The 25,511-nt window shown below is 38.1% G+C and overlaps 1 protein-coding gene and 1 long non-coding RNA gene across 2 annotated transcripts; both read right to left on the bottom strand.

Annotated features, from left to right (window-relative positions):
* Positions 1-7,352: 7,352 nt before the first annotated feature.
* On the bottom strand, positions 7,353-9,153 carry LOC129355919 (gastrula zinc finger protein XlCGF8.2DB-like). The gene has a single exon (XM_055025563.1). It carries the CDS (start codon positions 8,938-8,940, stop codon positions 8,065-8,067), a length of 876 nt encoding a protein of 291 aa, XP_054881538.1. The 5' UTR covers positions 8,941-9,153; the 3' UTR covers positions 7,353-8,064.
* Positions 9,154-15,538: 6,385 nt separating this feature from the next.
* On the bottom strand, positions 15,539-17,194 carry LOC129355927 (uncharacterized). The gene is made up of 3 exons (XR_008605335.1): positions 16,957-17,194; positions 15,749-15,837; positions 15,539-15,597 (listed from the first exon to the last, which is right to left on the bottom strand). It is a non-coding gene; the product is annotated as an uncharacterized LOC129355927 (long non-coding RNA).
* Positions 17,195-25,511: the final 8,317 nt, after the last annotated feature.

Here is a 25,511-nt window from a genome sequence, read left to right on the forward strand (position 1 = left end):
GACTGCAGTAAACTTCTTTCTCTTCCACTTTTATCTGCAGGTGTTCTAGATCCTTCTGTTCTTCTTTTATCTGATGATCTTCTGGCTCTTCCTGTTCTTGTTTCACCTGCAGAGGTTCTAACTCCTCCTGGTCCAGAGTGGATCTCCTCTCCTGGTTATAAACGTTACACTTCAGGAAATCTGGATAAGCAAACAGAGAAAAGAGAAATTGTTAACTTTACTGAAGTAAATAGGAGAAATTGTTCACAGTTTAAGACAGAAATGAAAAAAATAACATTGAAAATTCAACAGCGTAGACGAAGATACACATCAGTTGACAAATCCAGCTGACATTTGGAGAATTTTCAAATGAACGGATTAAAAAAATTTATTTTATTACAAAATTAAATGTCGTAGGGATTATTGTTAGTATTTAATAGTAAACTGTATTATTTCAATATATAATTTTTTTATTACTTTGAATAATATTTAAATGTAATTTTTGTATACTTTAAATTTTTGGGGTTGAGTTATAAACATGAATTTATTTGTAGGTTAATAGTTGTTTATTTTTTGTTCCTTTATTATTTGCTTTTCTAAGTTAGACAGGAAGAACTGTGGGTCCATTTGCTGAAAGTCCAGAGGCTTGGAAGTGACGTCACTGCGTGTGACGTTTACGTCACTGGGCGCCATCTTGTATGGCAACATACCAAAACAAACATTTTTTGATGGTTTTATCACGTTTTCGCTGTATTATCCTCTTCCATAATGCAGAAAAGCAGTTTGAAACAAAGTGGGATATATTGTGAAAAGCTTCTCCCAGAAGCCCAAAAAAATGTTACATGGAAAAAATATCTAAAATTGAACAAATCGACCCGTTAGAAATAAAGAGTTGGAGCAGAGACCCTGATCATCCTCTAATAACAAGATAGAAAGACTTTGAATTCATTTGGATTTACACATGTACAATGAAAGAAAATCCAGTTGGAAAAGTGCAACTAAAGTATGAAATATGTACAATATAAACCTAAATATGCAACTGCTGGAAATGCATCAGCAACTCTCACGATAAGCGAGTTAGAAAACGGATGGATGGAAACCAAACACACAAATAGTGTTGCACTCACGAAACAGACTCTTCTTCAGTTTCGGCAACTTTATTTGCACATGATGTGTGTATTTGTTTTGGGGCTGCCGTTACAAAGTCCCTTCTTCCAGAGCTACAACGTTTTAACTGACTACTGACACTACTTCCACTACACAACGAAACACTGACGCAGCACAAAGCTCAGATTGTGAGAAACTCCATTTTCTCTCCATAAATCAGCCATTCTCATTGTGATGTCTGCATTCATTTACCTGCTAACAAAACATTTATCCGGGAAAAGAGCGTTTACTAAAATGATCCTCATGCAGAAAGGTGCAGACATTTAGACCTTAACCTGCATCCAAACGCTGCTGTTTCCTACCTATTCGGTGTAAGATGATCTGGGGAGTCCGGGAGAAATCAAGCAGTCTGCGCTGATCATCCATCTCTTCCTCCGACTGGACGATGATTTCTTTAAACTCTTTCAATGTTTCTGCAGTTCACTGCTCGCTGATTCACTGGTTTAAGCTGGACTGGAGATATTTATTAGAGAAAAACTCAAACATTCAACAAAACAGACCACGTGCTGTCCTCTCGGTCTTCTTCTTCTCCTACTACTTTTTCTTCTTCATCTCCTTTACATTGTAACGGCAGTTTGCATCCATTGTTGTTGCACTACTGCCACCTATTGGATCCTCATATCTATGTCTCAAACTCTAATATCTTTGATTTACATATTTTCTACAACTAATAAAAACATGTTCCATAAAATCACACCAACTTCATAAACCAGTAAGATGTTTCCCCATCTTAAAAAGAGTTCCATTTAAAAAAAACTGACTGGTTCTTATTCTATTCATAATTATCTCCTCCCTCCTGTTTATTCCTCTAACCATTACTACATCAATTGTATATAAATGCCTTCCATTTATTTCATTATTCCACCTAATTTTCCAAATCTTCTTGCTTCCTCTCCAAACTATACCTTTGTCTTCAGATTTAAATCATTTTACTGGCATATCAATAACTTCTTGTTTAATAGCCTCCTTAGCCAACCTATCTAAGTCAAGCCACTTAGCAGATTTTACTCAATAAGTTGAAGACTATAGATAGATTTAGATAGATTTTATTACAGACTCAAAGTCCAAATTACATAAAAAAAGAAGAAGAAAAAACAAATTGATAAAAGTAGAAAAAATACATAAAATAACGGCTACTAGCGTTTCAGGAGACAGTCATACCAATGTCTCCAGAGTACAGATGAGTATTTTACTGCAATATATTTTACTGCAATATATTTCATCAACAGTAGGATAATGCTATTATTAGACTCGATTATATGACAAATAAAATTAAACATAAGCTTTCTTAAAACAGCCATCAAAATGCTGACGTGAGCGGATACAAACAGTTCACTGGCACTGGTCCATCTGGGCTTATTTAACAAAAGTCATTGTCAGCCACCTTCAATCTTTGAAGACTGGCTCTTTGAACGTTGCACCACAAATGTGCAGTATACAGTGATGTACAATATGATCTAAACAAGGATATTTGCCTGAGCAGATGACATTCGGACCTGACGGTAAATCACAGACAGTCTGTCGACACATGACCAAGATATTTTACTTCATTAGAGAAATTCAATAGAGTCCCAGACAGCTTGAAATTTTGAAATGCCCTATTTTTTTCCTCCTTAGTGCAACAGATCAAGATACTTTTTGATGGATTGAATTTATCATGTAGGTTACCAACATGATGCAGTTTCTGAAGACCAGCTGAACTGGGACTAAAAACGTCTCGGTCATCAGCATACATTAAATGATTAATAATAGTTTCACCATCCATGCAGCCAGTTCTACACAGGTTCAGGAGATTAGAGAGATCATTCACATGAAAATTAAACAACATAGGAAATAAAATGCTTCCTTATCTCAGACGAAAGGATGCAGACATACACTTGTCCCATTTGACCTGCATAGTTTGATTAGCACACCAATAGGACAGACATCTTACTATATATTTGCCCACAACAGCGTTGCACAATTTTAAAATTAGTTTTTTCTGATTTACACGATCAAAAGCCTTAGTGGCGTCTAAAAACACAGAAAAACTGTAGAGTTTTTACTGTTATAATTATCCAGTAATTCTCATGTATCAGGTTGGTCTTGAACCCAAATTGATTGTCTACAGACATAACAATCTGCAAATTTTGGCAAAAGAATAAGTTCAAAGACTTCAGAGTGTGTACTAGGTTATAGTTATCAGAGCTGCCTATTTTACCAGCTTTTTTTTTTAAATCACTGGAAGTAGAAATACATTCATCAAGCTATCAGGAATAAAAACAGGAATAATAAAATCAGTGAAACACAAGGCAAGAAGAGGGGCGACCCTTGAACTCCATTCCTTCAGATTTATTTACAGACAGTTCCTTAATTGCTTGATAGACCTCGTGTGTTTTGATCATTTCTACAGTACTAACCTTGTCAACTTGAAAGGGTTCACTGTATACACAGGAAAATAATTTTCTGTAGTGACGTTGCCAAAAATCAACAATCATATTCGTCCCAGAAGCCCCATTGACAGTGCAAGGGAGAGAGGATTTACTGTTGTTGATGGTTTTAACCTCTTTCCAAAAGGCTTTTGTATCCTTACCTATAAGCTTTTTTGCCACGCAGTCAGCCCTCATGGTTTTCTTATTCTGGATAATGAACCATAGTGCATATTTGTATTTTGCATTAGACCGCTTTTTATGTTCAAATAAAGGGCCCTGCCTAGGTTTACCTGCTAGAGCCCAAGAAGTAGTAGCTTCACTGTGGTATTTAGACACATAGGTGTTGCAGCCTGGTCTGTTTTGAATCTTTATATTACTTTTATCATAAGGCAGGCCAGCTCCCAGTAGCTTCAATTATATTAGAATATAATCCAGTTATATTGGCTCTGTGTCCAATAATAGAGCAGTTACCGTCTGAACAAGTAACTGCCTCTCTTGGTATTTTAATGGTACATAACAATTGATCAGTTTGGGCATAGTAATGAGCTATTTGATTACTGTTCACATTTAGTTGACACCTCGAAGGGGATGTGGTCAACAGTGGACATATTGCATAAGATATTTAGGTATAGCATAGCAAGATGAGCATCTGCTGTAGTCATACAATGGTCCAACCAAGACACAGTATGCCAGGCTTCAATTACATAAATGTAGCTAGCAGCTGGCAGACGCTCTTTACTTGACAATACTAGATTAGAATTTGTAAAAAAAAAATGGTGTTTAGCAAACTGAGTTTTTATCTGAGATGTCTGCATTCATGTCACCCATGACAACCATGTTATGGTCAGGAATGACAAATTAGGCTTTTTTATTAGAATTTCTTTTTTTTTTTTGCGCTCTAAATTAATAACTACCCGAGTGATTTCTCATGTGGACAGTTAAATAAAATTTTTTACTCAAACCTTTTCCACAAATAAGACACCAAAAAGGCCTCGTATTTGTGTGAATTACAATATGATTAAGTAGAACATGTTTTTGACTGAAACATTTCCCACAAGTGACGCATTAAAAGGGGGTTCTCCACAGTGTGAGTTCTATGAGCATCAAAAGCAGATTTGAAAGCAAAACACTTTCCACAGGTAGCACATGAAAAAGGCTTTTCCTTCCTATGAGTTCTCTTGTGAGCATCGGAAGCAGATTTGAAAGAAAATTGCTTTTCGCAGATCACACACATGAAAGACTTTCATCTGTATGACACCTCATGTGACCAGTTAAAAGCCTTTTTTGACAAAAATATTTACCACAGATCACACACAAAAACGGCATTTTCCTGTGTGAATCGTCATGTGTCGAGTTAAAACCTCTTTTTGACAAAAACGTTTTCCACAAGTCAGACATAAAAATGGCTTTTCACCAGTATGAGTTTTCATGTGAGCCTCAAAAGCAGATCTGAAGGCAAAACGCTTTTTACAAATGATACATGAGAAAGGTTTTCTTCTGTCCTGATGTTGGTTCTCAGTTTCATCAGGCTTTTTTAACATGTCTTGGTTCCTGTTTGGTTCTGATTCAGTTTGGTATGTTTGCTCATCAACAGGAACCACCATGCAGGTATCAGTCTCCTGTTTTAATTGAATCAGCTCTTCACCCTGACTGTAGTAAACTTCTTTCTCTTCCACTTTTATCTGCAGGTGTTCTAGATCCTTCGGTTCTCCTTTTATCTGATGATTTTCTGGCTCTTCCTGTTCTTGTTTCACCTGCAGAGGTTCTAACTCCTCCTGGTCCAGAGTGGATCTCCTCTCCTGCTGACTTAGCTCATCCTCATAAACGTCATGTTGTAGGTGATCTGGAGAAGAAAACAGAGAAAATTAGGAATTCACTTCATTGAAGTAAATAAAAAACTTCCATCATTTAAGAGAGAAGTCACCCAAACAAAACAAAACAAAAAAAAAAACCGGAACTCCACTTTAAAACCAACCCGGGAGCAACGTCCCCCAAAAAAAGTTCCGCTTCGCCACTGCTGCTCCGAAACAAACAAAATATAACTTGTTCATTTTTGGAATAAATCGAATAAGTCATACATTAAAATATTTTAAAATTATTTAATAAATATTAATACAACCAAAATAAAAAATTGGGGTGGCATTTTTAGGTGCGCCACATCTTCACTGCATTGATTCTCCCGTGGCTTCAAAAGTATTAACCCTTGAACTTTTCCAAATTTTATCACATAAACACATCTGAAAATATATTTCATAAGAATTTTATGTAATTATCCAACATAAAGTGGGATACAATAGTGAAGTAACACTAGACATTTAGACCTTAACCTGCATCCAAACGCTGCTGTTTCCTACCTATTCGGTGTAAGATGATCTGGGGAGTCCGGGAGAAATCAAGCAGTCTGCGCTGATCATCCATCTCTTCCTCCGACTGGACGATGATTTCTTTAAACTCTGTCAATGTTTCTGCAGTTCACTGCTCGCTGATTCACTCGTTTAAGCTGGACTGGAGATATTTATTCGAGAAACACTCAAACATTCAACAACACAGACCATGTGCCTCTCTGGCTTCTTCTTCTTCTTCTTCTTCTTCTTCTTCTTCTTCTTCTTCTTCTTCTTCTACTACTTTTTCTTCTTCTTTACATTGTAACGGCAGTTTGTATCCATTGCTCTTGCACTACTGCCACCTATTGGATCCTCATATCTATGTCACAAATTCTCGTATCTTTGATTTACATATTTTCTATACCTAATAAAAACATGTTCCATAGAATCACACCAACTTCATAAACCAGTAAGATGTTTCCCCATCTTAAAAAGAGTTCCATTTAAAAAAACTGACTGGTTCTTATTCTATTCATAATTATCTCCTCCCTCCTGTTTATTCCTCTAACCATTACTACATCAATTGTATATAAATGCCTTCCATTTATTTCATTATCCCACCTAATTTTCCAAATCTTCTTGCTTCCTCTCCAAACTATACCTTTGTCTTCAGATTTAAATAATTCTGTTATGAACAGCCATAACCTCGTTTCATCTCTTCTGCTTTGTCTTCTTCTTCTTTGGGGTTTTATGACTAACTGCATTCATGTCATTGCATTACTGCCACCTTGTGGATCCTACGATCATCACATCTACAGATTTTTCTCAGTGCCACTTCTCGTGGCAGAACGTGAAATGTTTTCCTCGTAATAGAAAAGAGCAGAAAAAACAAAAATACAACTAAGACAAAAGACACACAGAGAATTACTGAAGACAATAATAATCAACCAAACTTTTAAAAAATCATGAACAATCAATGAGTGATTTCATAAAGTTTTTAAATGGATTTTTTTATCTAATCATCAAAGAAAATGTAACATCAGTGCATAACAGCACATTGTATTTTTGATAATTAGTGTATTAAGATAAACATCATCCATCCCTCACACTTTCTCTATACAGAATAGAATAATACAAATCAATTCCTCAAGTCCAATCTTATGAGAATGTTCTGGAAGGGAGTCCATGTCCAGTCAAACTCTGTTAATGCATGAAATTAGTCACAATGGTCCACAAGAGCACTGAGAATGGCAGTTGACCTTTTCACTGCTTTTGCAGAACAATGTTCAAATAAATCCCAAGAAGCATTAAAAGCACAATATTATAATATTAATATGAATGCTACAATAAGATTCTGGAACATTGAAACTTTGTGAGACGATTACTTGTTATAATGCATAAATGAAACCGCTGAAAAAGAATGATTAAATGTTTTTAATCCAAACAAGATAATTACTTATTGTAAGGCATGAATATATTTGTAAGCAAAACAATTACAAAACGACAGTAAGAAAATCTCTCAAGGAAACTGTTGGATCTGAACAGAAAACATTTATCAAACATTTCACAATATGATGAAAGAGATACAGTTGAAGTTTTAAATGCAATAGAATTGAATGGAGAGCCAGCTTCAGGACGTCTGCTATCTCCGTCTCCAGGCCAGTTCTAACGTGCTCTCATACAACTCAATATTTATTACATTGAGGCGTTGCTTACAAATCATTTGCATAGAAGGAGACCAGATTTCAGTCACAAGTCTCTGCTCAAACAATGTTGTCATCCTGCATCCATGCAGCTGTTGTCTTCCAAGCACATTTTCGTAGCTCTTGAAGATCCTGTCTGTCAATTTCTTGAGGTTATAAAAACTTTTCTCTTGTTTCTTGTTTCTCTGGGCTACAAAACAAGAGTTTCTCAGGACTTCTAGTCTTTGATCCATTCTCCTGCTAAGGTGATAACATTTTCTTTTTGACTGGCATTTTTCGTCTAGTCAAGCTATCAGTGTAGCTGCGGCTTCAGGCATTTTGCTTCTCAAATCGGCCTGCTTCCTACTGCTACAAACACACATCCTTGGTGCAAATAAATATCACATTTAACAACTTAATTAAAAAAATTCCACCACTTTATAGATGCAAACCCTCCAGTAAATAACACATTTTTATTACAATGACATTTATAGTGAACTTTTAAGACTTTTCACCAGTGTGAATCCTCATGTGCCGAGTTAAATCCTGTTTTTGACGAAAACTTTTTCCACAGTTCCCACATGAAAACGGCTTTTCACCAGTGTGAATCATCATGTGCCGAGTTAAATGCTGTTTTTGACTAAAACGTTTTCCACAGTTCACACATGAAAACGGCTTTTCACCAGTGTGAATCATCATGTGCTGAGTTAAATCCTGTTTTTGACTAAAACTTTTTCCACAGTTCACACATGAAAACGGCTTTTCACCAGTGTGAATCATCATGTGCTGAGTTAAATCCTGTTTTTGACTAAAACTTTTTCCACAATTCCCACATGAAAACGGCTTTTCACCAGTGTGAATCCTCATGTGCTGAGTTAAATGCTGTTTGCGACAAAAACTTTTTCCACAGTTCACACATGAAAACGGCTTTTCACCAGTGTGAATCCTCATGTGCTGAGTTAATGCCCGTTTTTCACTAAAACTTTTTCCACAGTTCACACATGAAAACGGCTTTTCACCAGTGTGAATCATCATGTGCTGAGTTAAATGCTGTTTTTGACTAAAACTTTTTCCACAGTTCACACATGAAAACGGTTTTTCACCAGTGTGAATCCTCATGTGTTGAGTTAAATGCTGTTTTCGACAAAAACTTTTTCCACAGTTCACACATGAAAACGGTTTTTCACACTCATGAATTCTGATATGATCACTGACAGCATATTTGGCAGTCAATTGTTTTTTACAGATGGCACCTGATAAAGGTTTTCTTTTGTCCTGATGTTGGTTCTCAGTTTCATCAGGCTTTTCTAACATGTCTTGGTTCCTGTTTGGTTCTGATTCAGTTTGGTATGTTTGCTGATCAACAGGAACCACCATGCAGGTATCAGTCTCCTGTTTTAATGCAATCTGTTCTTCACCCTGACTGCAGTAAACTTCTTTCTCTTCCACTTTTATCTGCAGGTGTTCTAGATCCTCCTGTTCTTCTTTTATCTGATGATCTTCTGGCTCTTCCTGTTCTTGTTTCACCTGCAGAGGTTCTAACTCCTCCTGGTCCAGAGTGGATCTCCTCTCCTGGTTATAAACGTTACACTTCAGGGAATCTGGATAAGCAAACAGATAAAAAGAATAAGTGTTAACTTTACTGAAGTAAATAGTAGAAATTGTTCACAGTTTAAGACACAAATGAACAAAATAACATTGAAAATTCAACAGCGTAGACAGAGATACACATCAGTCAACAAATCCACCTGACATTTGGAGAATTCTCAAATGAGCTTCAGGTTCTGTAAACAGCTTCGATTCTATCGCTTCATCCGCGTGTTATTTTGGCCCCGGCAGCCTCATCAACGACATGTCTTTCTCAAAAAAGAGAAAAGTAGACACAGAGTGTCGGAATTTTCAAGAAAAATTGACTGCTTATTTGTTCATGCAGGTGAATGGAAAACCCGTGTGCCTTGTGTGCCTGCAGCAGGTTTCGGTGCTTAAGGAATACAATATTCACCGCCACTATGAAACTCAGCATGGTGAAAAATACAAGCACTTGCAAGGAGAACTGAGAAATCAGAAGATAAATGAAATGTTGACGGTCTGAGGAAACAGCAATCTGTTTTCACCCAGAGTCGAGGCCAGTGATGCTGCGGTGAAAGCCAGCTAGCTAACTGCTAGCCAAATAGCGTTAGCATCAAAGCCTCACTGTAAGGGAGAGTTCGGCAAGAACTGCATGCTGAAGCTGCTCAAGTTGTGTCCTGAGAAGCGACAAGCTTTTCCAATATTAGCTTGACTAGAAATACCGTCGCAGACAGGATTTCAGAACTATCGGCAAATTTGGACAACCAGCTCAAACGAAAAACGGAGTCATTTCTGGCATTTTCTGTTGCCATTGATGAGAGAGAGTACTGATGTTGCAGATGTCGCTCAACTGGCCATATTTATTCGTGGAGTTGATGTTGACTGTCAGAGGAGTTTCTAGAGTTGGTGCCCATGACCGACATCTGAAGACATTTTCCGCTCCGTTGTTGGAGCGCCGGACCGAGTCGGGATGGACCGAGTCGGGATGGACCGAGTCGGGGTGGAAATGATTTAAATTGATTTTAAATCATTTCTAAATTTTTATCTGTTTGATGTATTTTGTCACGCAGGACAGTGTTTGAAGTTCCAAAAACTGAATAAATGTTTTGCAACTTTGTACAATCACTGTGATCAGTTCTTATGCATAATGCATTTAAATAAATGTTTAACTGAGTAAAATTATTGTTGAAATTGTATATACTTTTCTTAAAAAGTCTTTAGTTATTCATAATATATTTTTGTAAAAGTGAAATTTGTTTAATTTAAAAATCAACGAGTCCACTTTCATTAGTTTTATTTAATCTTGCAATGAGTTAATTTGTGCGGCCCCTTGAGATCAGGTTGAGCTGAATGCGGCCCCTAAACCAAAATGAATTTGACACCCCTGCTCTAGAGGCTTGGAAGTTATGTCACTGCGTGTGACGTTTACGTCGCTGGGCGCCATCTTGTATGGCAACATACCAAAACAAACATTTTTTGATGGTTTTATCACCTTTCCGCCGTATCTTCCTCTTCCATAATGCTCAAAAGCAGTTTGAAACAAAGTGGGCTATATTGTGAAAAGCTTCTCCCAGAAGCCCAAAAATATGTTACATGGAAAAAATATCTAAAATTAGACAAATCGACCCGTTAGAAATAAAGAGTTGGAGCAGAGACCCTGATCATCCTCTAATAACAAGATAGAAAGACTTTGAATTACTTTGGATTTACACATGTACAATGAAAGAAAATCCAGTTGGAAAAGTGCAACTAAAGTATGAAATATGTACAATATAAACCTAAATATGCAACTGCTGGAGATGCATCAGCAACTCTCGCGATAAGCGAGTTAGAAAACGGATGGATGGAAACCAAACACACAAATAGTGTTGCACTCACGAAACTATGGAAGCCCGTTTCCGCCACTCTGTTAAAAAAATTAAATAAAATTATCTCATTATAATGAGATAGTATCTCAAAATAATGAGATAGTATCTCAATATAATGAGATAGTATCTCAAAATAATGAGATAGTATCTCATTATAATGAGATAGTATCTCATTATAATGAGATAGTATCTCAAAATAATGAGATACTATCTCATTATAATGAGATAGTATCTCAAAATAATGAGATAGTATCTCATTATAATGAGATACTATCTCATTATAATGAGATACTATCTCATTATAATGAGATACTATCTCATTATAATGAGATAGTATCTCAAAATAATGAGATAGTATCTCATTATAATGAGATAGTATCTCAAAATAATGAGATAGTATCTCATTATAATGAGATAGTACCTCATTATAATGAGATACTATCTCAAAATAATGAGATAGTATCTCATTATAATGAGATAGCATCTCAAAATAATGAGATAGTATCTCATTATAATGAGATAGTATCTCATTATAATGAGATAACTTGAGTTGGCCCTATAGTTTGAAATATACTCAGCTTGATAGAAAGAAATGGATATTGATAACATCATTGAGCAATACTTCAGAAGTGGTTTTACTAATCTTGAAATTTTGGGAGTTTTGGAAGAAACCCATAATGTCAAATTAAGTCTCCGGACGCTGGAGAGAAGACTGCAAAAGAAGCGCCTTTGGCGTAGAAAAAATAAGACAGATGTTGCAGAAGTGGCCTCTTTTATAGAGCATCAACTACAAGGATCTGGGAGACAGCACGGCTACAGGTGGATGCACCAGAAATGTTGGATGGCTGGCATAGTCACAGACAGAGAAACAGTACGTCTTTTGATGCGCCTATTGGATCCCAACGGGGTTGACCTGCGTGCACAAAATCGCTTGAGACGACGCTTATATGTCAGTCGGGGACCAAACTATGTCTGGCACATCGATGGGTACGATAAATTAAAGCCTTATGGGATATGTATTAATGGATGCATAGATGGCTTTTCAAGGAAAATGATCTGGCTCGAAGCATATAAGACTAATAGTGATCCTCACATTATTGCTGGCTATTTCATTGACGCTGTGATGGAGTATAATGGATTTCCTCAAAAGATACGAATGGATCATGGCACAGAGAACACTTATGCGGCAGCGATGCAAAGATTTCTGCACAACACCGAGAATGAAAATGGTTTTGACTCTGTTATTCTCGGTCCGAGTACAGGAAATCAAAGGATAGAGCGATGGTGGTGCACTTTAAGAAGTGAATGTACCCAGTTTTGGATGGAACATTTCGACCAGCTTAAAGCTGACGGCTATTTTGTTGACAGTTTTCTGGACAAATCACTGATCCAGTTTTGCTTCTTACAAACAATACAGGTACTATAAATTTACTTCTTACTTTTAGCACACAAATTTGAAATAAGTTACAAATAATACATAAGCATGAATTTTTTTTTAACAACTATTTTATTTTATTTTTTTCAATTTTTTTATCATACAGATGGAGCTGGATGAAGTTGTTCATACATGGAATGACCATCGAATACGATCTACAAATAATCCTCGGGCTCCTCCTGGTCGTCCCACATTAATGCATGGTGTTCCCAACCTGTATGGGGTTCCAAACTTTTTACAGTCTGCTAATCTAACAAAGCTGGAACTATGTGTAGAAGAATGTCATTTCAAGGACTTTCCCTGTGACGTCGATGTATTTCACTTATGCACTGAACTCATGACAGAGCACAGACTGGTAATGACAGATGATGTATATGAAATTACTAATCTTTATGTAAGACTCCGCCAAATGATCAGTGATGGGCTGAGGGAATAGTTTCTCTAAATCGCCCAGGTTAACAAGTCAGATATTATGTCAGTATGTCCTGTGTAAACATTGCGATTGTAAAACTTAAATGCATGAATGAGTTACAATTTTTCTATGGTTTATTTAAAAACACTAATACATTTTAGTTTCCTTCAACATTGAGGTCAAGGTCAATCTACTAATTTCTATGTATTAAATCTTCTTTATTATTGCAAAAATACAAGCCTCTTCTTCAAAACAGCACTAAATAGTGGCAGCATTTGCAGGTTCTCTGTTTCTTACCCTTACTTAGTCGGGGAAAGTGTTATATGTACAAGGCAATGTTTTAATCATGTTATTACTAACAGATAACCATTTGTGACAATTTTCCTACCAACATGATTGTTTGCAGTTGGTATTAATTCGATAAGAGTACAAATGTTGTCATTACTCTTGACATACAGTACAGACCAAAAGTTTGGACTCACCTTTTCATTCAATGAGTTTCCTTTATTTCATGACTATTGACATTGTAGATTCACACTGAAGGCATCAAACTATGAATTAACACTTGTGGAAATATGGACTAAACCAGGTGTGTCAAACTCATTTTCGTTTTGGGCCAAATCAAGATCATGAAGGCTCTTAAAGGGCTGGTTGTGCCAGAATGAGTTGATAAAACCTGTTCACAAACGGTTAATATGTCAATGAATTCTTAAAATTACATAATATTATTGAAGATTTCCCTTCAGGAACTTATAATAAATGTGACTGTTTATTTACTCGCTGTATAAATCATGGACTATAATCATACATCAACTAAATACTCAAGAAATTGGAGGGATTGGTTGATAAATTGGCAGTAAACAGATAAAAAACTGCATTGATAGGATTGATAATATAATATTTAATCACACTTAGTATTTAGTGTAGTCTGTGGAGGGCCACATAAAAAGCTACGGCGGGCCGGATTTGGCCCCCGGGCCTTGAGTTTGACACGTGTACTAAACCAAAAAAGTGTGAACCAACTGAAAAAGCGCCTTATTGTAGTTTCTTCAAAAGTAGCAACCTTTTGCTGTGATTACTGCAAAAGGTAAATATGATTAATGCAAATCACAGTAATCACAGACGACCTCTTGATAAGCTTCAAGAGGTCATCACCTGAAATGGTTTTCACCTCACAGGTGTGACCTGTCAGGTTAGTAAATGAGCTTTCTTGCAGGTTGTGTCCAAATTTTTGGTCTGTACCGTATATATGTTTTTCAGTATTATGGCCAATAAATATGTTTACAGTGCAACAGCAAAATAAACAGACCCTACACTTTATTCAAAATATATTTATTTTGTATTCTTTCAACAAAGAAAAATCCATTATTTTGACATTCCACTGACAGTTAACAGATCTGAATTTGCAGAACTTGTGCATATATGGTAGAGTTTTGACAATCTACCCTTAAACAAACCAACAGCTGTGCTGCACAAACAAACATTCACCTCTCACAAATAAGTGATCCCTTTTTATAACATCTGTAGAAATTTGGGAATGGTAACATCACCCTGGTAAATTGTTATCTGTAAAACCTTAAATTCTGATAAGGAAATTGGGGGAAAACATCTACTTAGATTTTGATAGGCAACTTGTTACTTTAAATAGCCACCTTAATCTCTTTTTTTTTCCTTTTCCTCCATCACTTTAAAATCTTTAAATAATGTCCATGACCCATACATTAGAGTCCAAAACCTTGTTCATTTCAGCACTGAAATCTGGATAGCTATCATAATAGATTGACAGCTCGAGGACACAGCTACATGTGTGAGCCACAGGTCTTCTGAGAAACCCTTGAATCTTTGTAAAATCAATAAGAATTTTATCCAAGAACAGGTCTGAACCTGTGCAGAACCTTAGAAACAAGGACAGATGCTGCAAATCTGCGTTCCTGATATATGTGCTAACATACTTTTGAATGTCCTTCTGATGACCACTCATTTCCTGAGGAAAGACAATGGACTTCAAAACTTTTCTTGCATTTGGTTGTAAGTTTTCATACACTGAAGAAAGATCCTGGAAGCTGTTCCCAGTGTTACTGAGTGTTTTGGCCCACTGTTCAATAACATAAGCAGGCTCTTGGACAAGTGTTTTGTGTGCAAGCTCCTGGAGGATTTCATTTACGTTGCTGGCAGTTGGCATTCGTCTGCAACTGTAGTTATCAAGAATCTCTATCAATTCCTCTTGGTCAACACTGCTGAAGTCTGACTGCCATGACTGAAACACAAAGCGCTCAGATTCAGGCATGCACTTAAGGAAATTCTCCACTACATCACTTTTTACCTGTCCAAAGGCTGCTTGCTCTAGTATGACAGGTGCAATCTTCATAGGAAGATATTTCTCTCTTGTCCATCCAAAAACAATTATTCGGCCTACACTCTCCCACTGGCTCTGTCCATAATCATGTCTCAGAAAAGGCACTCTTTAAGTGTTTCCTGTAGTACATTGGTCATAGAATTCTTTCCAGAATTCAGAAAGACAGTCTCTGACGACTCCTCCGTCATCATATCCCATCTCAGGAGTTCCATCTGGCAGTTTTCCTTTTACCCAGCTTTGATTTCAGGCGCTCAAACAGTTTTGATTTGCGACTGTTTGGGGGACCAGTTTCCTTCCTTTTACAGTATCCTAATAGGGCGATGCAGTCTCCATATGATGGCAAATAACTCTTTAGCTCTTCATCTGTCATGAGTTGGATGACACTGCTATCAATCTAAACAAGAAGAATAAAAAATAATTTATTTTAAAACTTATGGAACTAGAATTGCATGCAAATTATTTGAATTCAATTATATAACATTGCTAGACACATGCCTTAAACAAACTGTAATTTTTGAAATACTGATTTATTTTTTAGCTTGTACCTTCTCTCTCAGCATGGTCTCAATAGTTTCCTCAGGAATAATTCTTTGTCTCAGGAAATCACTCAGGTCATCCATTCTGTGATCATACACTGGAAGGTGAAGATACAAGACCATCATGTTTCCAAAAATGTAAAGCAAGTCATACTACAAATTATAATTTTCCTGAAAAATTAATTATAATTCATAATGCCATTTATCCATCCATTTTCTAACACCATTGTCCTAGTGCGGGAGGTGCTGGTGCCTATCTCTAGCTGCGTTCTGGGCGAGAGGCGGGGTCACCCTGGACAGGTTGCCAGTCTGTCGCATGGCAACACAGAGAAAGACAGGACAAACAATTATGCACACACACACTCACACCTACGGAGAATTTGGAAAGACCAATTACCCTGACAGTCATGTTTTTGGACTGTGGGAGGAAGCTGGAGAACCCGGAGAGAACCCACACATGCACAGAACATGCAGGCTCCATGCAGAAAGACCCCGGGCCGGGACATTCATAATTCCGCGCAATTTATTTATTTTTTTGTGAAATGATTTTACTAGGGGGCCTGCACAGTGGTGCAGTTACTAGCACTGTTGCCTTGCAGCAAGAAGGTCATAGGTTCGATTCCCTGCCCGGGGTCTTTCTGCACGGAGTTTGCATGTTCTCCCTGTGCATGGTGGGTTCTCCCCGGGTACTCCAGCTTCCTCCCACTGTCCAAAAACATGACTGTCAGGGTAATTGGTCTTTCCAAATTCTCCCTAGGTGTGAGTGTGTGTGTGCATGGTTGTTTGTCCTGTTTGTTTCTATGTTGCCCTGTGACAGACTGGCAACCTGTCCAGTGACCCCACCTCTCGCCTGGAACGAAGCTGGAGAGGCAGCAGCAACTCCCAACCCCAATAGGAACAAGGGTGAACAGAAAATGGAATGCATCTTTTTAAACTTTTGTTTTATAATAACTATTACCACAGTTATTTTATTTGTGTAATTACACAAATTTATGCATACAGTGGTTTAAATGGACACATCTTGAGAAACCTCTTTAAATTCACAGAAAAGATAAGAAAAATTTATTGGTAATAACAAAGAACTGTACCGTTCCATACTGACAATGTCTTTAGCAGTAGAAAAGGAAAGAAAACATAAAATGAAGCTGTCTGAGGAGCATAAAGGTCTTTCAATGGAGAACTGGAGAAACACACTATAGCAGAGAAGTCACTTATACCGCTTGTGTGATGAGTTAAGGCTTGTGAAAATCCAGCTGGTGCACACCATCCACTCTTCTCTTTCTGAAACAACCTGCACTGTACAAAACCAAGCACATAATGTTTTGTTTGTTACTTGAACTTACTGATTAAATCAAAGAAATTGATTTGCAAACAGACAAAACAATTATTTATTATTTTATTTATTTGCTTGGGGACCAGGTACATAAAGTATTTAAAATTTAATAAAAGAGAGAGATTCTGACAGAGTACGTGACATAAAATGCCACGACATATTTTAGTTAACTTAAAAAAATACATAGGCTAGAGGTATCGTTTTGGCGTCGCAATGGTTTGGGAGCGTGATGCAGCATCTAGGAACTACTCACCAGTTATTACACTTTGTGGTAGACTGAACATGTATCATTACAGCAAATAAACGTACCACGTAATCCTCAGATATTAACTACAATCAACGAAAAGTCAGTTGTGCACTGACGAAGTGAAGAAACAGAAACCGGTAGCTAATTTTGATGTCTTCAAAATTAGCTACCGTCGTCAGTATAACAAATTGATTACTTTATACTATGCTAGCTTATATTGCAGACTTAATTTAAATTAACAAAACCACAATTCTTACCGTTGTAAATAGCTACATTTAGCTAGGTGATTCCAGGCGGCAGGCGCGACCGATGGTACCGTCAAATCGGCCCAGGTGGACTGAACCAATTCGAAAGGGGGTTCAACCTCCACAGTCTCCTATCTCATTATATTGAGATACTATCTCATTATATTGAGATACTATCTCATTATTTTGAGATACTATCTCATTATTTTGAGATAGTATTTCATTATTTTGAGATACTATCTCAATATAATGAGATACTATCTCATTATATTGAGATACTATCTCATTATTTTGAGATACTATCTCATTATTTTGAGATACTATCTCATTATATTGAGATACTATCTCATTATATTGAGATACTATCTCATTATATTGAGATACTATCTCATTATATTGAGATACTATCTCATTATATTGAGATACTATCTCATTATTTTGAGATACTATCTCATTATTTTGAGATGCTATCTCATTATATTGAGATACTATCTCATTATAATGAGATACTATCTCATTATATTGAGATACTATCTCATTATATTGAGATGCTATCTCATTATATTGAGATACTATCTCATTATAATGAGATACTATCTCATTATTTTGAGATACTATCTCATTATTTTGAGATAGTATCTCATTATTTTGAGATACTATCTCATTATAATGAGATACTATCTCATTATATTGAGATACTATCTCATTATATTGAGATACTATCTCATTATAATGAGATACTATCTCATTATATTGAGATACTATCTCATTATATTGAGATACTATCTCATTATTTTGAGATACTATCTCATTATTTTGAGATACTATCTCATTATATTGAGATACTATCTCATTATATTGAGATACTATCTCATTATTTTGAGATACTATCTCATTATAATGAGATAATTTTATTTTATTTTTTTAAGAGTGGCGGAAACGGGCTTCCATACGAAACAGACTCTTCTTCAGTTCGGCAACTTTATTTGCACATGACGTGTGTATTTGTTTTGGGGCTGCCGTTACAAAGTCCCTTTCCAGAGCTACAACGTTTTAACTGACTACTGACACTACTTCCACTACACAACGAAAACTGACGCAGCACAAAGCTCAGATTGTGAGAAACTCCATTTTCTCTCCATAAATCAGCCATTCTCATTGTGATGTCTGCGTTCATTTACCTGCTAACAAAACATTTATCCGGGAAAAGAGCGTTTACTAAAATGATCCTCATGCAGAAAGGTGCAGACATTTAGACCTTAACCTGCATCCAAACGCTGCTGTTTCCTACCTATTCGGTGTAAGATGATCTGGGGAGTCCGGGAGAAATCAAGCAGTCTGCGCTGATCATCCATCTCTTCCTCCGACTGGACGATGATTTCTTTAAACTCGTCAATGTTTCTGCAGTTCACTGCTCGCTGATTAACTGGTTTAAGCTGGACTGAAGATATTTATTAGAGAAACACTCAAACATTCAACAACACAGACCACGTGCCGTCCTCTCTGTCTTCTTCTTCTACCTTTTCTTCTTCTTTGTCTTCTTCTTTGGAGTTTAATGACTGTCGTTCATTCATGTCATCGCATTACTGCCACCTTGTGGATCCTACGATCATTACAGCTACAGATTTCTCATAAAGTGCCAGTTCTCTTTGCAGAACCTAAAATCTTTTCCTAGTAACAGAATAAGCTGCAGCAGAAAAGAGAAAAATACAACTAAGACAAAAGAAACACTAAATTATTGAAGACAAATAATCAACCAAACTACAGAGACAACATGGATGTTTTTATACAATGATAAGGAAGGAAAACAAGGGCAAGACGGTCTGGTTCTTATGCAGCTGTGGAAAACAACCTTCCAGCCTTGTACAAGTAACCCAAATAGTTCTTTACAAGAAATTCAATTCTTTTGGTCAGAGTTCACAAACATTTCACATGACATGACTAGCAGATGTGACCTTACTGTAATTTCCATGACAACTCGTTAAAGCTGGACTGAGATATTTATTAGAGAAACTCAAACATTCAACAAAAAAACAGAATCCGCCATCTCATTGTTCTTCCTCCTATTCTTCTTCTTGGAGACTTTATGACAGTCGACATTCACATTGTTTATTCTGGATAATTTGAGCAAATAGGGTGAAATATCATTCACCTAGCACTCGAAAAGTGAGACAAAGATGGGCAACCGCCGGTCAGAGATTCGATTGTTTTCCGAGTTTTCAAATCAGTTTCAATCTCATTTTACTTTAAAGACAAAACTATCACAAAACTTTTTTGCTAACTTTAATTAGCCAAAAATTTGGTTTAAGTTGGACTGGTATAAGCTGGACTTGAGATATTTATTAGAGAAACACTCAAACATTTAACAAAACAGACCACGTGTCGTTCTCTTTGTCTTCTTCTACTTCTTCTTCCGGTGTGAGGAGGACGTGAGTGGAAGAGCGGAGGAAGAGAGCTCGAGAGCGAGTGGTTTTCTATATCTTTTGTCTTTTCTTACTGTTTTTTTGGGTGTTTAATTTACTTGTTTAATTGTTTTTTCTTGTGTTTAGTTTTATCACGTTTTAAGGGGTTTTTGTTCGTTTGTTTGGGGTGTGGCCGTCGGGCGTGCCTGGCTTGCCGGCGTCTCACGGCAACAATGGTGGGTGTTGTCGGTGGTGGGTCTTTCTCCACGCTGACACGGAAGAACGGCATCAAGGTGGGTGCTGGCTCTGTGTGCAGCGTGGAGGAAGTTTGTTTGGCGGTGGTGAATTGATTGGGCACGGGAGCATCAGGTCAGCAGCACGAATAAATGGGGCAGTGGTGTTGTTTGTTGAGAAAGTGGAGCACGCACAACAGGTGGTGGGAAAGGGTGTATCAATTGATGGTTTATTTTTACAGGTGTCACCTCTCACATTACCGAGCACTAGGGTGTTGTTATCTAATGTTCCTCCTTTCATAAGCGACAAGTTTTTGGTAAAGGAATTATCGAGACATGGAAAAGTGGTGTCACCGGTGAAAAAGATCTTATCTGGTTGTAAGTCTCCATTGTTAAAACATGTTGTCTCCCACTGGAGACAACTTTTCATTATTTTAAACAGAAAAGACAAGGTGTCAACGGTAGCAAGGGAACAGAGGGTAGGTGGGGAGTTTTTGAAGAAAGTGAGTGTTGAGTTAGTGGAGGGAAGTGGTAGGAGGTGTGTGAGAGAGAATGAGAGCACGGTGGGTGTGTGGTGGTGGGCTGACTGGTGATGGTGGTGAGAGTGTAGAAGGGGAGAGTGGAGATGTACAGGGGGGGCAGGAGGACGGAGTGAAAGAGAACATGATACATCTAGTGTGTGGAGATATGGGGAGAGAGGAGAGGGACAGGTGGATGAAAAGGTGAAAGAAATAAACAGTGAGAAATCAGTTGCAAGAGGTGGAACAGAGAAAGAAAAGGGTGAGGCAGAGGAGGAAAATGGATTGGAAGCGAGTACTCCGGCAAGGAGACGGAGTAAGAGAAGGAATGTGGTGACTGCAGAGCAGGCCAGCAGGCAGGCTAATAAGGTAACTGGAGAGAGGAAAGAAATGTCTGAAAGCAGTGATGAGGAGAGCTGTTTTTCTGACACCAGTGAGATCTCGATGTCACAAGGGAGTAAAGAACCAAGATACCCAGTAGAAACTTTTAGAACATTCATAAAAGAACGAAAGGACTTAGGGTATAAAAATAGAAAGCTATTTTCCTGACTTAAAAATATTTTATTCCTCTGCAAGATATTATGCAAAACACAAAGAAGTATCAGGGTTTACGGACACAGAGGTTTTTAGGTTAAAGAAAATAATGACGAAAGTTAGAAAACAGTTTTAATGATGCATAATAGCTTTTTAACATTACTCACGGGTTGTTTTTTGTATTTTGTTTTTAGCCTTTTACTCATTATGAATTCGTTTAAGGTTGCATCTTTAAATCTTAATGGGGCGAGGGAGGCTAAAAAAGGGCTTGGTTTACCAAATGATCAATCAGAAAAGAATTGATGTTTTGTTCAAACAAGAAAACACATAGCGATCAAATGACTGAAACAGAATGGGTTAAAGAGTGGAGGGGGAAATAGTGTTGAGTCACGGCACCTCAAAAAGTGCAGGTGTAGGGTTTGTTTTTTCTAAAGCTTTTACCCACTTAGCATAGAGACTGAGCACATCATACAAGGACGGTGTCTTTTAGTGAAGACAAAGTTTGAGCTTTTTAATTTTGTTTTAATTAACATCTATGCTCCGATAGCCAATGCAGAGAAGAAGCGTTTTTATGAGAAAATTGGGGAACGGTTGGGTGATTGCGGGACTGAGGATTATGTTTTTATAGTGGGGATTTTAATTGTACTGAGAACGAGTTTTTAGATCGAAATCACACAGAGCTGCATCCGATGGCCCAACGCGTCTTGAAGCAGCTGGTCTCGTCTCATGGCCTGGTGGATGTATGGAGGAGGATGCACACAGGCTCCAGGCAGTTTACCTGGTCCCACATTGTTGATAGTAAAATCTCTTTAGCTCGTTTAGATCGTTTTTATTGTTTTAAACACCATTTTAATGTGTTTAAAACATGCCAGATCTTACCTGTGGCTTTTACGGATCATTCGCTGCTTTTAGGTAGTGTTTTTATCAGAAACATTTTACCTAGAAGCGCATACTGGCATTTTAATTCTGCTTTGACTTACGATCAGAATTTTAAGGAGGTTTTAACTTATTTTTGGACCGGTTTTAGAAAAACGAAAGCTGATTTTAGTTCAATCAAGCAGTGGTGGGATTATGGAAAGGTCCAAATTAAACTGCTGAGTCAACAGCACACTGTCAATGTCACGTGTGACATTACCGGATCTATCAGAGATCCGGAGATGAGTATAGTGGATTTGGAGCGACTGACACCACGGGAAATCGAGAGTATTTTGAAGTTCTCAAATCTAAAAGGCTAACTTTGGCCAACCTGCTGGAGAGTAAAGTCCAAGGCGCGTGGTCAGGTCCCAGATGCAGGAAATCACAGAGATGGATGCTCCCTCTGGCTTTTTCTTTGGCCTAGAGAGGAAACAAGGTCAGAGGAAAATTATCCACTCTTTACTGTCGGACACGGGGCAGCATATGAGCGAACCGGGCAGATAAGGAGGAGGGCTGTGGACTTCTATAGTTCTCTGTTCCAGAGGGAATATAAAGAGAATGAAGAACTGTTGGAGGAGTTCTGCGAAGAACTGCCTCAGATCTCTGCGGAGATCAACCGACCTGGAGCGCCGTTGGCATACAAGAGCTCCACACAGCCCTCCAGAGCATGCAGGGCCAGAGGTCCCCAGGCGTTGATGGGCTAACAGTGGAGTTTTTCAAGGCCTACTGGGACCTTCTGGCCCAGGACATGCTCGAAATGTAGAGAGTCTAGCTACCGGTTCGCTCCCCCTATCCTGTCGCAGGGCGGTCATCACCCTGCTGCTGAAAAGGACAACCTGCAGGAGATTAAAAACTGGCGCCCTGTGTCCCTCCTCTGTACGGACTATAAAATCCTCTCGAAGGCCCTGGCCACGAGAATAGGAAAAGCCATGGAGCAGGTCATCCACCGGGACCAGACCTACTGCGTCCCCGGCAGGTCCATGGTGGACAATGTCTACCTAATTCGGGATATTTTGGGTTTACAGACAGGCTTGATTTCATTAGATCAAGAAAAGGCTTTTGACCGCGTTGAACACGACTTCCTCTGGAAAGTAATGAGGAGGTTTGGGTTCAGCGAGGGTCTTATTGCCAAGATCCAGGTGTTGTACAGTGACATTGAGAGTGTGCTGAAGATCAATGGCAGCCTGTGTGCTCCTTTTAGAGAGGCGTTCGACAGGGCTGCGCGCTCTCGGGAATGCTCTATGCACTCTCCCTGGAACCCCTTTTAAAGAAGATGCGATCAGACATTCACGGCTTGGTTTTACCCGGTTTTAAAGACAAATTGGTTTTATCTGCCTATGCTGACGATCTCGTGGTTTTTTAAAGATCAAAAGACGTCAGCGTTTTAACAGAAATCATAAGAAAGTTCTCCATGCTGTCTGCCGCCAAAGTAAATTGGGGAAAAAGTGAAGCCCTGGCTGTTGGCGAGTGGCCCGACGGACTCCCGGCTCTCCCCAAAGGCATGACCTGGAGAAAAGATGGCCTAAAATATTTAGGCGAGAAAAGTTTTGTTGAAAAAATCTGGCAAAACCTAGAACAAAAAATATCAAACAAACTTGCAAAATGGAAATGGTTGCATGAAAAAATGTCGTACAGAGGAAGAGTGTTAGTGCTTAATAATCTGGTCGCATCACAACTCTGGCACAAGCTCATTGTACTAGATCCACCGTCAGGGCTGCTGGCAAGAATACAGAAGGAAATGATTAAATTTTTCTGGAACAATCGTCACTGGGTGCCACAGTCGGTGTTGTTTTTATCCTGAGAAGAGGGGGGCCAGGGCCTTGTCCACCTGGCCGGTAGAGTCACTGTGTTTAGGATACAGTTTTTACAAAAGTACCTGATAGGATCTCCTGTGTGGAAGGATGTAGCCAGTTGCATTCTAAGACGCGTGAATTCCTTGGATTGGATGCTGCTCTGTTTTTAACAAATTTTAGTCTTTTAAGGTTTAAAGGAATTCCGCAATTTTATCAGAGCGTTTTTAAATCATGTGCACTTTTTAGATTGCGTAGAGCGGAAATGACTGATTCTCTGCATTGGCTATTAGAAGAACCCTTGGTGTACGGAGCAAGACTGGATGTTAGAGAGGACACGTTCCTGGGACTAACAGAGACGCTGTCTAGAGCCGGAATGATGACCTTAAAGAGGCTGATCCGAGCATCAGGAGCAGACTTTGGCGATGCCCAGAAGGTCGCTGCCGCACTGAAAGTAAGGTCTACAAGAATGATGGAACGTGTCCTGATGAGAATAAGAGAAAGATTGACTGGAAAAGAGAAGAGTTTATTGCAGGCATACAAGGATGGAGAATGCCTGCCAAAAGAAACAGATCCTTTTCCTAAGGTTCTTCTGAGTCCAAGCTTTGAAGAGGACAGCGGTCCTCTGCTAAAGACCATGGACTCAGAAATGGATTTGTGCAAAGTGGCACCAAAGACTTTATATAAAAACTGTGTGAAAATCCTAAACAAGAGAACACTTCGAAAGAGGGACGTCAGCGTGTGGGTTGAAAGACTGAAAGGACAACCAATCCACTGGAGGACAATGTACAAACCGCCGATTAGAAAAAGGATTGGCGACCTCCAGTGGAGGATACTCCATGGCGCTATAGCCACCAACGCGTTTTTATCGGTGATTAGTCCTGGTTTTATAAATGAGTGTCCATTTTGTAGGTTGTCAGAGAGTTTTTCATGTTTTTATAGATTGCACACGATTGATAGTCTTTTTTAGTTTTTTATCGACTGTTTTTAGTCTTTTAAAAATGATTTTTACCGATGCACTATTTATTAACGGAGTACGTCATAGTAAAGCGACTAGTTTTAAGTCACGGCTTTTAAATTATTAATTAGCCGAGGCAAAATTAGCTATATATATAACTCGAAGAGACAAGATGCAGGATGGACCTCAAGTTGATGTTGTGGCTCTGTGGAAAGTAAACATCAAGGCGAGGCTGAGTTTGGAGTTTGCTTTCCACAGGGCCACTGGGAATGTGCAGGGTTTTTAGAGTTATGGGGATGTGACAAAGTGTTGTGCATCATTTCAGGAAATAATGAACTAATTTATACTGATGTTTTATTATAATGTATTTTTTTGTAATGTATGACATAGGATTATTGTAAAACAACAGAAAAATAAAATTGTTTTATTATTATTGTAAATAAATGTTTTGTAAAAATCAAATCAAAATCTTCTACTACTTCTTCTTCTCCTTTACATTGTAAGGGCAGTTTGCATCCATTGCTCTTGCACTACTGCCACCTATTGGATCCTCATATCTATGTCTCATTCTAATATCTTTGATTTACATATTTTCTA

The sequence above is a fragment of the Poeciliopsis prolifica genome, unplaced genomic scaffold (assembly GCF_027474105.1).
Source record: "Poeciliopsis prolifica strain line A6 unplaced genomic scaffold, Auburn_PproV2 SCAFFOLD150, whole genome shotgun sequence".
NCBI classification, from domain to species: domain Eukaryota; kingdom Metazoa; phylum Chordata; class Actinopteri; order Cyprinodontiformes; family Poeciliidae; genus Poeciliopsis; species Poeciliopsis prolifica.

What these genes read in the sequence shown, in the direction of transcription:
- LOC129355919 (XM_055025563.1), bottom strand. Translation starts at nt 8,940, where the DNA reads ATGGTGGTTCCTGTTGATCAGCAAACATACCAAACTGAATCAGAACCA.